Genomic DNA, 15,726 nt, shown 5'->3' with positions numbered 1-15,726 from the left:
CTGTTGGTGGATCATTTTGTACCACTGTTCATGTATATACAACAGTACAGAACTACAAGTAGTAATGGACTGCACAGATAATACAGGTTTCAAATGTATGGTATGCACATGCATATACTCATCCACCATTTATTTGCATTGGATAACCATTGAAAATGTCAGAGTTTGATATCCAGAAGCTATCAGCTTCAGAACTACTCAAACCATTTAATTCAGTTCACAAACTCAGAAAAATTTCCATTAATTTCCAGCACCAACAGTTACAGAGCCACTTAACATATTAGGTATTTAGGCCCTTCAACGGTGCTACTTGCTTTCTCTCCATAAAAAGTCAAGCTAAAGGCTATAGCCTTCCATGCCATTTCCCAGAAACTATTATCAATAGACCATTTACACCATCTGTCCAGAGCAGCCTGACTCCTCAGGCCATAAACTGGGTGTTAAGAGGCCTGTGAGATGGGAGGATGCTCCTGTCCTCACACCCATTGAGGAACTCCCCACTCTGAGGGAGGTACTAGGCACTCCTGCCTGAACTGGAGGATGTATAACCTTGGAGTCTTGGGACTTTTTTACCACTCGTGGGATCCAGAGGAAGACTGCAGCCACCACTCTTCAACCAGACTGCAGCCACCACTCTTCAACCAGACTGCAGCCACCACTCTTCAACCAGACTGCAGCCACCACTCTTCAACCAGACTGCAGCCACCACTCTTCAACCAGACCGCAGCCACCACTCTTCAACCAGACCGCAACCACCACTCTCGACTGGACTGCAACAGCACTCTCACCAACAGGTTTTCCCCTCTCCTTTTACTTTGGACTCAGGGGGCCCAACAGACACCACTCTGTTCATGCCCCAGGGTGCTGAGTTATACATTTGGGTTTTGTGGGTTAAAACCAATTGTTTATCTGTATAATCATACTTATTGTATTATTTTATTAAATTGTTATTCTGACTTATCATCTCTCTTTTGAGTTGGGTTCATTTCCCCTGCCAGTTTACCTTTAAAGCAGCACACAGTCCTACAACACTGCAGTGTAGCCACACTTAAGTTTAAAGAGTAGGAAACTGAGGAAGTGAGAAAATTCTCAAACCAAGGAAGAATATGGCTGCATCTCTAATGATTCCCCCTTGCAATGATGTTATTTAAAATTAAGAAATCTTCATTTTTCATTATATTTGTTGACTTTTGTCTCTAACACAACACAGTTTGTTTATCTATGAATAAATATGAAAACTCTTACCCCAAATCCTCTATGCTAAGAGGAGGACCCGAACCCGATGGATTCTTCAGCATTAATTCCTGTAGTTTTGTGTTCTTTTCATCCTCTGACAGATTTTTGTTGCTTAAAATTTGACGCCTTTTAATTGCAAGGTCCTTAATTTCTTTTAGAAACCTAGCTCTATGTGGATTTACTAATTCAAAGTCTTCCCATGTTAAAATTCCATTAAACCAGGCTGGAGGTTTAGGTTTTGGTGGATCAAGAATAAATTCTGACTTGGAGTCTTCTTCCAGACTTCCTACTGACAAGGAATCATGCCCTTCTTCTGTAGAAGCCTCCGACTGGCTTTCAGTACAGTGCAAGTCTCTGTCACCCCGTGATTCGTATATCAACTTACTCATGTTACTTTTAATGTCCCCCATACACATGAGTTTAAAAAAAGGCTTAGAAATGGGTAAATCCACAAGTCTATTGTCCTGAATGCATTTAGCCAAGAAAATTCCAAGGAAATGAAAGAGTTTGGTTATTCTTTCAAGCTCATCACTATCTTGTGGGAATGGTGCTGTGAACAGTCCACATGATCTCTGTACATAGTAGCCAGGCGGTTTCAATCCACCACCAATATCAACCTGATTTAACAGACAAAAAAAGCTAATATTATTAAATTCACCTTTGACAATGTATTTGCACAGTCTAAATTCTTATACTCTACTACTCTGTTAAAAAGAGAACAGGTAAAAAACCAAGCTGTGGAGCAGAGTGGTCATTCTTACCATGATGACTAGCTTCTCTATGATCATGTGTTCTTTCTTCCTGGATATCTAGCTCATTTGTCTTCCCCCCCCTTCTTTTTTTCTTAACACAAGCATCCAGTTTAATATACAAATTAAAATATACCTGACGAGACTCATCATCTGGAAAATCATCATCACAAAGCCAAGCTCCCAAGTCTGTCCTCTGAAATTCTGCTGCAACCAATGCATAAAATTCCAAGGTAGGACCCAGGCCTGTTCCTTCCTCCCCTAAAAACTCAACCTAGAAAAACATAAGGAATGTTAATAATAAAAGAAGATCCTAGTGAAATGTTCAGTGTTGGTTACAGAACAGGATATTCAATAAATATCCTGTCCAGTACTTTAGAAATAGCTATCTAACCTCGCTCTGCTAGGCAGATATGCTTTACCTCTAGAACAGATTTTCTGTCTGCATGAATCTGCATGACATTTTCTGCCCATTCCATCAAGGATTCACCTCGCGGAACTTTTACTCTTTCATGTTTGAGGCGCCCAACTCTGAATTCTCCTGGATCATCACGTCGCACTGTGCTTGTGGTCCTTGTCCGTTCAACAGTGGCTTCACGTCTGTTCTGCAGCCATACAATTGCTCTGGGAAAAAATCAAACAAGTTTGCCATCAACTTTGATGCCCAGCAACATGAAAACTTGAAAGTAGTCACTAATAAAATATTACCTGTTAATTACTAATTAGCTCCTAATTTTTTTTGAAGTATAAACTGAAGTATCTCAGAAATACCTGAAATGCCCCAACATGGGCTGCTTCATATTTTATAAAGTCAGAAAACTAAATAATTTTTAATATAAGCACCAGCTTCTGATGATAGCACCCACGAAAACAATTCAATTATTGATCTTGAACTTTTAATCACAGATGCTCAAACCTGTTTAGAGACAAGTATTACACGATTCAGTATATACTGTAAGGCAGTTGTGCATCACCCCATTAATATTGACCAAGTTCTGCAGTAAGATTTATTTACTTACACACTCCTTAGAGCAACACAGAACCAAGGGTCCAGCAGAATCATACATAAATAAACCCATATCAGTGAAGGAAGAACAGTTGCCTCTAACAGCAATACTTATATGAAGTCAAATTTTCAATTTCTTGTATGTATTGTCCTCTATGCAGCAATAAACTATCTACCAAGCTACTGTCTGTTGGTTGTTTTGCAAATATGGTCAAATGTCATGATGGAGTGTACACACCCACAGTTCATACAGAATATGAGTTTTAAGAACTATTTCCAGTATTTTAAGAGCTCTTTACTTACAAAGTAAGTAACATACAATGTTTCCTGAGGGATCTCTTTAAAACACAATTTTTCTAAAATATTACCTTTTTTCAAAACAAAACAAAAAAAACCCCCCAACACACGTGGTCCATTTTTCTGGACCATTTTTCTGTAAAAGTTAAACTTTTACACAATAAAAAGATTTAAACTGATGTCTTGCAAGATAATACCTTTTCTTCTCCTTCTTTTTCTTTCTTTCTAAGTGCCTCGTTTTATAGTCTTTATGAGGCATTTCTACTGTGAATTAGACAACAGTAATTTCTGCAATTCTCTCTCTACACCTTGGTTTGGAAAACAAACAAGCAAAACCAGCCAAGAAAACCCTCGAAAACTAATTTTTTTTTCTCATTAGATAAAGGTTTACAAAAAGGTTTACACTGCCTATATACTCTCAAGGTAATCACTGCTGTAATCAAAATATTAAGGATTCCAAGTTAATGAACTCTAGAGAGTACCCTTAAATGTTTTGAAGTCTGATTTTGTTACAGTTTCATTGTGCAGCTAGTAACTTTCAAAATAGCATCTTTTTGTTAGATTTCTTCTCGTTTTTTAAGACTTCAGTGAATTAAAAATAAATTAACCAAAACAATCATAAAACAATTGCAGGAACTATAAAAGGATTTGTGATTTGGTGTATGTTTTAAAAACCCATTTAATTTATATGATTTGCAGAATGTTTTCTATTTTGTTTTTCAGTCCTTTATGCAATGAACTGCAACCCAGTCAAATTACTGCCTGATAGGATAACCTAGCTAGAAGTACACTAGCAAGTCTTCAGCTAAAGTTAAAAAATGAAATTTCTTGTCTTTCTAAACTTTTCCATCTTCTTCCTTCTAGTATCCAAAATGCTTCACATGTGGCAAGCAAAATCTGTCTCATTAGGATAAGGTCCTTCTGCAAATCAGCAATTTATTAAAAGGAAGCTGTCTTACTTTTTTTTTTTTTTTACCTTGATGCTCCAAATGCTGTGCATGTGAAGTACAACTGTCTTGTTTCAAATGGAATTAAGAAAGGACACTTGCTTGTTAGTTGCTCACACCAGTCTGGCAAAGCCCCACTTGCTAGTGCCAAGGGTTCCTGTAGTTTAATGCAGAGGGGAAAAAAAACAACAATGTTTTTAATATTAGACTCAGGTGGTCCCAACAAGTTTGTAACTAACTACACAGACACCCAATACACCCAAAGTACAGAGTTTTCGTCTGTGCTTAAGTTTCTTCCTTAGCAACTGACACTTCTTCCCCCCCTTTTTAAATGCTATCAACATGGAAACTACATGAGGAATGGCTGAGGTCACTTGGTCTGCTCAGCCTGGAGAAGCAGAGACTGAGGGGAGACATCATTGCAATCTACAACATCCCCACGAGGGGAAGCAGAGAGGCAGGTACTGACCAGTGAAGAGAGTCAACAGGAAACAGCATGAAGCTGAGTGGGGGTGATTTAGGTTGGATATTAGGAGAAAGTTTTTCACCCAGAGGGTGGTTGGGCACCAGAACAGGCTCCCCAGAGAAGTGATCACAGCACCAAGCCTGACAGAGTTCAAGAAGAGTTTGGACAACACTCTCAGTCACACGATGTGAATCTTGGGGTGTCTCGCACAGGGCCAGGATCAATGATCCTCATGGGTCTCTTCCAACTCAGCACATTCAGTGTTCTGTGATTCTACAAGTCTAAGTTTATAAAGTTTCTAGGACTCAAGGGTGCTTTGACATAGACATTGAAAGCTGTAGTAAATCTGGGGGTATGTACTACTCAAAACACTGGGGAGATCTAAGGATCCAATTACCTAGAGAGAATTACTCCTGAGTTTTGCCCAAAAGTGATTAGATACTACCTTCTCAATACCAGAAGACACAAAAGAAACTCGGTGGTAGTAAAGATGATCCCCATTGAAATATTACTATAGTCCCTTCTAAAATAAAGAAGGCTACAGAAATTATTACTATAAGGATGTTCAGGGTGCCTGAACAATCTATAAAAGAACACAAAAACCTGAACTTTTTTTTAAACAAAAAATTAGGGCAACTTAACTGTAATTAAAAACCTCAAAAACTACACAAGGGCTAAGTCAAGAATTTTCTTCAAATCTTTGTTAAAGAAAACATAGTTCTTTGGAAGAACTACACCTTAAAATTTCCTTTTTAATGTATCTAACTGACCTGGTACCAATAAGATCTTTTCTAGATGCTATTTTTGAAAGCTTTGTGTAGAATATATATGCCATAAAATGTCTGTGAACCTTAACATAATCAATTGCCTTTCTTACATTATCATCAGGCAGACATACAGACATATACACACTACGGTTGTAACATCAATGGCTGGTACAGAAAAAAATTATTATTCATAAGTAAAATATAATCAAGAAAAAAAGTTTTGTATGAAAAAGAACTGTATGCTTTCATTCAGACTAGTCTATTCTTACATAATTTACTCATCCAAACTATAAAGAAGAAAATACGTATGAAATAATTCAAAAATCAAAATGGCGAAAAAACTATTAATTTCAAACAGTCAAAATAAGGAAGAGAATAATAAAGGCTTAAAAACAATGACACACATACATTGTGCATAATACATTAATGTAATACCTCAATCTGTTGCAGAATCTTTGTAGTAATTTTTTTGCTTGTGAATTCATCTGGTGGAAAGTTAAACTGAGGATGCTCATCTCCTTCTAAAAATAATCAAGAGAAAATTTTTACTTTATTTTGTTTTCATTAAAATATTTTAAAAGCTCTGCAAAATAACTAACTTACCTTCCTGAGAAGTTCGTGCTGTGTAAGGGTCACTGGCAACTATATACAAAATTCTAAGTAATTGCAGAACATCTTCTACTCCACAGGAGTTCTGTCCGCTGCCAGCTTTGGCCTGAGGTTGTTCTTTTGCCAAACTAAGGATATCAGAATTTTGAAGAGTAGAAATGGCTCCCTGACTTAATCCAGATTTTGATCCATGTTCACAAAAATCCTGTGAAAAAAAGAATTGTTAACAATGAAAACTGCTTTCTTTAGGACTGTGCACTCTAAGTTGATGATTTAAAAAAATCAAAATGGTTACTGTGTTCAAACTTAACACAGTCAAGTTGTGCATGGTGCAAATCATGATTCAAATGCATTTCAACACAACTACATTTAACAGAAGACATTAAAATAAAAAGGCCAAGAGCAGCAAAACCTAAACTTGATATTGGCTTTTGAACATTCAGCTTCCCTATCCATGTCATAGCTCTCCCTCCACAAGAATCTTTAAAGCTGCAAAACAAAGCACACAGCCATTCATAATAAAAAAAAGTTTGGATGCAGACATATACCTTGTATGCAGCTATGAGCTGGGAACAATTTCTGTTTTTCCTAATACTTTTATTAGTGCCGGTTAATTTCCAGTGGCGCAGGAAAGCTGAGTCTGCATTCTTCTGCAGGTAGGTTATCAAGTCATTCTTTGGTAATTCATCAGTGCCAAGGTACTGCTCCACATGCTCTACTGACCAGCAACCCTACAACAGGAACCACCAAATGTTGGTTCTTCCTGATTGTAAAGTCTTGAAGATTTCACATGCAGTACATAATTTTTTTAAAGGAGCATGCATTTACAAATATACTCACGCATATCCCTTAAGTAATTGAAGACAGTTAGTTTTTTTTAATGTAGCATTTCAAAAACTGCAATAGGATTTCTTTTGCTTTTGTTAGAACCACAGAACATAAACAAAGGCACAGAGATAGGTCTTACCATTTTTCCACTTTCTTTCTCTTTATCAGAATCCTTCATTTCTCTGTACATGATTCTAGATATCAAAACAATTGAGTTAATATTTCATACTCATAGCACATCCTCTAAATTATGAAGTCATACATTGACCTGTTAGACATCAGTGACATTTAGACAATATGATGTAAATCAGCAACAGCAGCCGCTCTCTGCTGCACAGAACATCTGGGATACCCTAATAAGCTCTATTTTCATGATGTTGATATTTAGCTTGCAAAGTATTTAATTTATGCTTCCTTAAATGAGGTTTGAGTAATCAAACAACCTTCACTGTACACATTTCCCAAACCAACTTTAGATTTTTCACTACACACGCACCAACTCTTTGAAATTTTTAAGACCTACGGTAGCTTACTGTGCATTAACTTAGGAGATATGCATATTCACAACTGTTTCTCATGCTTTTTAACTAGAAACTTATCTTTTCTCTAGGACTGTAAACCCCATGGGATTTTTCCAAGCAGGTCCCTGAACAGACAAAATTCTTTTTTCCTTGGTCAATGCTTGACTTTTGGAATGTTAACAAATCACAGTTGAGCATTAGAGGTTATGAGGTTTTTTTGTTTTGCAGGCACAGCAGTAGTTTCAAAACGAGTAGGAACATACTGACAAACACAAAAACCCCACCTAATTCTAATATTGCTTCTTACAGAGGAAGAAGAAAAAAATTAACATTGTTTTGCATCCATTTCCTAATCAGTCACAGTGTTCTCTACCCAGAATAATAAACTAGTGAGCTTACGTGTAGGTTGGCTCCCAAATACGCCTAAGTTTGTCAGATTTCACACTGCCATTACAGGAGAGCTGTAACAATTTCTGTACATAGTAAAAGATGGTAGATCGAAAGTTTGTTAGAGGCAGTTCTACTTCTCGAGTTGTTCCAAGACCTGAAACTTTCAAGGTAAGTGCTAAACGTGGTGAAGGCATGCACTCAACCTCTTCCAAGAGTTCTGAATGAGGTGTACCTGCGTGTGAAAAATCATTTGAGAAGCCATTAATACAAAATATATAACGCATTGCAAGTTGGCTGCAACATCAATAAAGTGCACAATAATGAAGTGTAAAGACTTTCTGTACACACGCCAAAGAGAAGATACTGAGTTTTAACTACAGACTATATCTAAGGGCTATAATCAGAGCACTTTTTCATGTGAGTAAAGCTAACTGGAATTTTTGAAATCCCTATTGATCCTTACATCTTGTTATCATCTTTCATATTATCACAGCATGTGCTTTATTCTTTTCACACACAGTATCTTCCTTTCAGTTCTTCAACATCAACAGCAGTTCATTTCCACATACACTAAAGCCTATTTATTCCTTTCTGTTATGCACATTGAGTACCTCCACACTGATGAACAGGAATGAACTAAGGAGCAAGACCAGGTGCTATGCTGCTGATCGCACAGACGGCTCCCTTACTGTATTACCTTCCCCCTTGCCTCTGCTTTGGACTGTTTCAGCAAGCCCTCTCCAATCAAAGCTATTCTGGGTAACTCTAAGACAGTTTAATCCCTGCAGGTGGAACCAGACATACCAAGAGATTTATCACATCTTTATCCTATCAAGAGATTTTATTATTTATCATTTTAAGAGATGATCCGAGTTAAATTCATGAGTTTGCCTATTTTACACAGCATTTAATTTACTTTTTCCCTAGTAATGCTTGGACTTGTGGAGGTAGATGAAACTCTCACTCAAACAGAGAAAAGCCACAAAGCCACAAAAGCATGTTGTTCTGGTTAACAGTGATAGGATCCCCAGAACAGTGGGCCCCTTAACAGTGAGTCTCCATCCTAAAGCCAGATTAAGCATCATAAATATCTTGTCAGCATACCCGGTGGAGGGATTTCTAGGTCAGTTGTCTGCTGGACATTAGTACGACCAGGTCTTGGGTCAAAAGCAGGAACCAAAGCAGAAAATTGCCGTTTCAATACATAATCATCATCCCATGTTCTTCTACGGCCTCCTTTGGTTTCATACTCCTCTTCTTCCTATAAAAAAATGTAGTTGTTTTTTAGATTCTGCTACAAAAATATCATTTAAACAAAAAATTAAAACTCAGGGAATACAGCAGTCACATAAACTGAACTGCAACTCAGCCCTGGTGAGGCCACATCTGGAATACTGTGTCCAGTTCTGGGCTCCTCAGTACAAGAGAGACATGGAGCTCCTGGAATGGGTCCAGCTTAATCAAAGATGACTAAGAGACTGGAGCATCTCTCTTATGAGAACAGACTGAGATATCTGAGCCTGTTCAGCCCGGAGAAGAGGTGACTGAGAGGAGACCTCATCAATGTATACAAGCATCTGAAGGGGGGGTGCCAAGAGGATGTAGCCAAGCTCTTCTTGGTGGTACTGAGAAATAAGACAAGAGCCAAAGGGCAGAAACTGATGCACAGAAAGTTCCATCTGGATATGAGGAAGAACTTAATTACTGTGCAGGTGACTGAGCACTGGAACAGGTTGCCCAGAGGTTGTGGAGTCTCACTGTGGTTCTTGTCAACATTCTGTCAATTCTTTACGTCTTCCCCAATTTCAGAGAAAACTGACATAGAAGAAATCAAAGTAGGCACTTAACAGTTTTAGTTCCCCTTAGCAGGAACCAAAATTATCAAAACTGCAGACATAGAGAAACCAACAGGGCTAACCTTATAATGGGTATATTTACAGTTTCTGGAAAGAATTAAACATTCCATGAAGCACCAGAACACAGGAAAAATACAAAGTATTGTAGATGAGCAAACTTGGTGTAGATATTGTGTGTATTCCACAAACTTTGTAATACCATAAATTCAAATAAGCCAATGGTGTCAAAATAAACACATTAGTTTTTCTGAAAACAAGAAGCAATTTTTTCCAAAGTGTATCACATATTAGTATATAAAATATACACATTTTATCCAGAGATTAAATCAAAAATACTAGAACTATTATGGTGGGGGAAAAAAACCCCTAATTTTGAATGAGCTTTAGCAAGTGTAAATTGCTTATGAATTTTCTACAACAAGTTTTTAATCTGTTGAACTCCTCACTGAGAAGAATTACATGGTATATCAGAGGGAATAGTTCTGGAGCCCAAAAAGGGAAAATTTTCTTTTCCAGACCTGCTTCTTGCTGTGTAGTCTCAATGAAAGTCTATTTCTGCTATTTCTGCTGCTTCCCATGAACAATAGTAACTCCGTTTAACATTTTCTGAAAAGTGGTCAACAGTCTACAAACTAATGTCACTGTTTGCATCGCAGATCTATTTAAGTAGCACTAGCTTTTTTCTTCCTAATTTTGTATATTTGTGCAGAAGGTGAAATAACAAAATAGTTCGTAATGTACCAGAGTTTCTATTAAGAGCATAATCACTAATTTAAAATGCTAAATATTTTGGTTCAAATAAATAAAACTTTGCATATTAAATGCAACAGGAAGCTTCTGTAATTCCATAAACCAATATTTACTTTTATTACATAAAACATTAAGTTATTATTAGTGAAGTCTTATATTTTGCAATATCCATGCTGATCACTTCAGTGGTGGTAGTAGAAGACCAACCGTTATTCCCTTCCACTAAAGAACAACCAGATGAAAGGCCAGAACTCCCAACAGTGTAAGCAAAAATCTATTGCCCCCACCCCATTGTTTTTTTGGTGAGGTTTTTTTTAGAAGACATAGTTGCTCTAACAAACTTTTTGCTTCATGCAAGCCTACAGTTAAACACATCCTAGAACTGTATCATTATGAAAATGCAGCAGCCTACCCACAAAGTCGTTTCCACTGTCTGTCATTTTGTTCCCAGGCTGGTTTTAAGATGTTCATTCTGACCTATGCGGTCTCAGGGTGTGCTGGTGTTCAAAACCACTTTTCTTGTATTTTTTTATTATATGCAAGAAACTAAAATCTAAATAAAATTGTTTTAATTAATGGAAATATTATAGCTAGGACTTCTTATTGCCAAAAAAATCTGTTGATTTTTAATGCATCTGCTAGTCAATTAAGATACCATCTTATGCTAACTGTACCATACCATAACTTCTTCATATTCCTGATCTTCTTGGTTATCATCTTCATTTTCGTCATCTTCTTCATCTGGTTCAGGTAGATCCTCATCATCATCTAATTCTGCCAATAGAGTGCTAGCTCGGCAGCTATCAAGAAAATCTATAATAGATACATATATATATACATTTACATACAGAACAAAAGTCAAGAATAACCTTTAAAGCAAAATTTTTAAAATTAAAGAACAGAAGCATTGGGCAGAGTGAAAAAACAAATCTCACTAAAACAAGAAAAAACTAAAACATTGCTTATTGCATAAGAAGATAAAAAGATGTGTTAAAAGCACATTTTAAAAGTCCATGGCTTTAGCACATAGCTAAAAAGTTCATGGGTCTACTCAAGACCATAACTAACAAAAGCAGTACTTAATATTGGTATAATTAATAGTGATCAAGAGTGATCAGTTTTTTGTTTGCTTATAGCAAACATAATTACACTTATTTTAAATTAATAAGCATCTCAAAAGAGGTACACAAATGCATACTGTCTGTTTCTATGTCTAATTAATTTTAAAAACAGGTCAGTGATGTAATTTCCACTAACAGTGTGTCTTAGACCTCAAATTACATTTAAGATAAATATTTAAGAGTAATATTTTTAAAGATTCAATTGCTAATTAGTTACTGTAACAAGAAATTGAAGGCAGAGACAAAGTTCAATTTTACCAACCTAGTACTAAGACTTAAACAACATCCCAAAGAGGTAGAATTTCATCCCAAGAAAAGAATTTCACAGCAATATAAGTGGATGGGATGAAGCTTTCAACTTTTACATTTTTCTATACATATAGAAACTACCTATACTACTGAAACACCCTATGAATTGTTGCCACCACCCATACAGAAAATTTAACATACTCTATTTGCTCAGTTGTTTGTGATATATTTTAAGACTTGTCACCCAATTGAAATATCAAATCAGACTTAATTAAAAGAATAAAGGGAGATGGTATATGTAGATATATTAATCAACTGCCTCCAAGCAGCTCAATTCCAATATCCATTGAAATGACCAGATATTCTTCAAGTAATTTAAAAGGCAACAAAAGAGAACACAATCTTAATCCAATAAAATTGTAAACAAATCAAGTACCTTTTTTTCCAGAACATCTCACAATCCAATAAACTTTACATTGGGAAGTATTTTCCCATATCCAACCCAGGGTTTTTTTTTTACTTCATTTTATCATCTTGATTCCTAGGTATTACTGACCTAGTTATCTAAATCTTCTTTTCCAATATTCATATCCTGCAAGTAACTACTGTCCTAAAGTCTGTTTCTAGGGTACAGTGTCCACATAACTCTGGATGATGTTCCTCAAATCATATAATTCCATTCTCCATGTCATTTTAATTTTTGTGTTCTTTCCAATTTTTTGCAATTACTATGATGGTACTGATATACCTGGCACCTATTTTAAGTGTACAATATGCCTAATGGTGGATGCTTTTCAACCAGACTAATACAAGGCACATCAGGCTGTGCATGTAGCACGCCTACAAAACACAAGAAATAACATTTTGATTTTAATTACAAGTACATATGAAAGCTACATTAGATATTAAATTTGATGATGGAAAATATTTAAGTGCCTAAATAGAGCGTATCATAAATAGTAATAACGTGGGATACAAACTGCTTAAAAACATAAGGAAATACTACGACATTAACATTATTTTACTTACTGCCTTACAGAATTAGCAACATATGAACAGCTCAGCTTTCAAACACTTTTCAGTAAATAAACTACTACACGAGAAAATCACAACAATGGAAAAGGAAAAAAACCATTAATGGGAAGTCTAATGCTTACGTTCATTTAAAAATGAAACTTACCATATAAAGAATATTCTGCCTCCTGCCCTGTATCGCTCTCACTAGATGTTGATGTTAGGCTAGTAGTTAGAGTATTACTAAGCGACTGACCAACAGATAAAACTGTAGTTGCTGTAGCTACATTGCTGCTGCTAGTAACACTGGATGTAGACATGGTCACTGTTGATGTGGTACCAGTTGTAGTCAGATTAGGAAAACTTTGGGCACCCATAAGAGGAGAAGCTATAGATAAAGATATGGTAAGATAAAATAAATGATTTGATGACTTGAAGAGTACAACTTACATGCATGACTCCTGTGTTGAAAAATATATTTGGGATTGAAAAATTATCAGTGTGTTATTTTACATAAAGAACAACAGAATATAAAAGGGAAGGGTTTCCCAATGCAAAAGTGCACCTTACAATGCAGATTGTAATCCACTTCTGAGCTTATTCCATTGTGTATATTAAAAATAAATAATTTTATCAAATAAATCCCCAAATCCCACTGTAAATCTGAAATTACTTGATTTCATTTTCAATGTATGAAGAGAATTTCTGAAATCTATTACTCCAATGTTGTGGTCTATCTTTAAACCTAAAATGTAATTTAACCTCTAAACAACAATACAGTCATATTATACAGGGAAAACAACTTAACTATATATAAGTTAATTTAAAACAGTAGAAACATGAAACCTGTGATTATTGTGAACTTTTCTAAAGTTCTTAAAGGAGCTCTTTTCACATAACTACTAGACTATAACTATTAAAACATATTATCATCACAGTCAACAAACCTGAACTGACAGTACCGTGAAACACAAGTGACTGACTTATGTTGGATCACTTATTTAAATAATTTTCAGAAAAAGCAAGCAACAACTAAGAAGTTACCTTACTGCACATTCAAATAAAACACAGTAAATGCATTTTAGTTAACAACTGAAACAAAACTGAATTCACTGTAGACTCAACAGAAAGAATTTCAGGTAATGTACGTAACTGAGTACAATTTATACCGATGTGCAAGTAGATCCCAGTCTTCAAAACATTTTCTCACGTGCTTATCTTCAAGCAAGGAGATTAATCACACATTTGCACATGAAAACTTGATGGGTCACCTGTACTTAGAATTTAAGCCTTATGGTTTCCAATCTACTTTTTCTAAACTTTATCAAATTCAAGTTTTGCAGTTTTAAAGTACGCATTTCCATTATTGCAGTTTACGTAAACTAAGACACTGGTTTTTTAAAAATAAACCCCATATCTGAATTTCAGACTATTATTAAAGTTTGCAAAGGTTACTACCCTTGAAGAAGGGTACAAAGATTCTTCTCTTAAGTACATTTGGTAGTTTTTGTGAAAAATAAATGTTACTGTTTCTGTTTTTCTTCTTTGTCACATACTGCCCCCATCCCAGTCCCCGCCCCTTAGGAAGTAAGTAACATTTTGCAAATAAAAATATAACAATGCAGGAAGAGTGTAAAATAAAAATATAATAATGAGGGAAAGTGTGAAATTTAAATCTAGAGTTGTTAATAAGCTTATCTTCATTGTTATGAAACCACGGAAATGAAAAACCAGAGTCTTTCTTTTGTTGTTGAAGAAATTGAAAATAAGTTGTTCAGTATGCACATCTTCCACCCACTACTAATTAATAGCAGTAAACTCTTTGCTGTTACAGGAAACAGAAAAAGCCATTAAGCATCAGCATTTCAGTTGCTCTGAATTCAAGACCAAATTGAAACTGGCTACCCCAGACAACACTTAACTTCTGGCAAATACTGATGTTTTTCAATGCAACCAGTACAGCAAGTCCAGAAACGCTTACATCACTAATCATGATTTCACTCTTTACTTTTTGGGTGTTGGTGTTTTTTTGAGGGGTGGGGTGTTGTGAGTGGCTTGTTTGGGGTTTGGGAATTTTTGGGTTTTTGTTGTTTTGTTTTTTTGGTTTTTTGTTTTTTTTCTGGAGGGGAGGAGTTGTTTCGTTTTTTAACCTGAACAGGTCAAAACCCCAACAAATTTTTAAAAATCCAAGCTTGTCACAATGGTCTATGGTGAAATTCCTTCAATTTAGTCTCTGATCTCTTTTGGGGGGATGACTTACCATTTACCATTCTATTCATATAAAATGTATAAAACAAGATAATTCCTACATGAGGGATAATGTAAAGTATGAATATTTTAATCAAATAATTACATTTTTAATTTGCCCTATTCTTATTTCTAACTTTTCCAGCGTACGGCATCAAACATGCATGAAATCTGTTAAATACGCTGCTGAACTATTTTACCATGTTTTTCAAAGGTGCTCTCTTCCCTCTTCCCCCAACACAAAACTACTTCAGAACCAGAGGCACTATCTGCCTAAAAAGGGACCAATTACTGTAAAGTTTTCCTTGAATATCTTATTTATATTTTTAATATAGGCTTCAAACAATTGCCCCCCATCCCCAGTATCGCAATATGAATGTAAGAATACATTAAAAATAATAAATCTCCCCAACAAAAAAATAGAACATTCAGTATTTTAAAAAAATTAAAAATGCTAAAAGCAAACACCATATTTTTAAATAAGAAAGCCTAGAATCATAGAATTGTTAAGGTTAGAAAAGACCTCTAAGATCGAGTCCAACTGTTAACCCAGCACTGCCATGTTCACCATTAAACCATGTCCCCAGGGGCCACATCTACACAACTACTGAACACTTCTAGGGATGCTGATTCCACCACCTCCCTGGGCAGCCTGTTCCAATGCCTAACTACC

The 15,726-nt window shown here is 35.8% G+C and overlaps 1 protein-coding gene across 9 annotated transcripts in view; it reads right to left on the bottom strand.

Annotated features, from left to right (window-relative positions):
* Positions 1–15,726, bottom strand: part of HECTD1 (HECT domain E3 ubiquitin protein ligase 1) — a 61,245-nt gene that overhangs the window by 3,619 nt on the left and 41,900 nt on the right. For 7 of the 9 annotated variants that reach the window (XM_051806214.1, XM_051806219.1, XM_051806216.1 and 4 more), the window contains 12 exons: positions 12,973–13,194; positions 11,102–11,235; positions 8,921–9,077; positions 7,826–8,048; positions 7,045–7,099; positions 6,626–6,808; positions 6,072–6,282; positions 5,904–5,989; positions 4,265–4,392; positions 2,408–2,609; positions 2,122–2,259; positions 1,246–1,853 (listed from right to left, as the gene is read on the bottom strand). In XM_051806214.1, coding sequence (XP_051662174.1) covers positions 1,246–1,853; positions 2,122–2,259; positions 2,408–2,609; positions 4,265–4,392; positions 5,904–5,989; positions 6,072–6,282; positions 6,626–6,808; positions 7,045–7,099; positions 7,826–8,048; positions 8,921–9,077; positions 11,102–11,235; positions 12,973–13,194 — 2,347 coding nt within the window. The remainder of the gene's footprint in view (positions 1–1,245; positions 1,854–2,121; positions 2,260–2,407; positions 2,610–4,264; positions 4,393–5,903; positions 5,990–6,071; positions 6,283–6,625; positions 6,809–7,044; positions 7,100–7,825; positions 8,049–8,920; positions 9,078–11,101; positions 11,236–12,972; positions 13,195–15,726) is intronic. The other 2 variants (XM_051806220.1, XM_051806223.1) reach the window with 2 other exon arrangements.

This window comes from Manacus candei, unplaced genomic scaffold, assembly GCF_025592945.1.
Source record: "Manacus candei isolate 608988 ecotype Guabito, Panama unplaced genomic scaffold, ASM2559294v1 h1tg000067l, whole genome shotgun sequence".
In the NCBI taxonomy this organism is placed as follows: domain Eukaryota; kingdom Metazoa; phylum Chordata; class Aves; order Passeriformes; family Pipridae; genus Manacus; species Manacus candei.
Note: the sequence above shows the minus strand (reverse complement) of the source record. Positions and strands in the feature narration are given on the sequence as shown.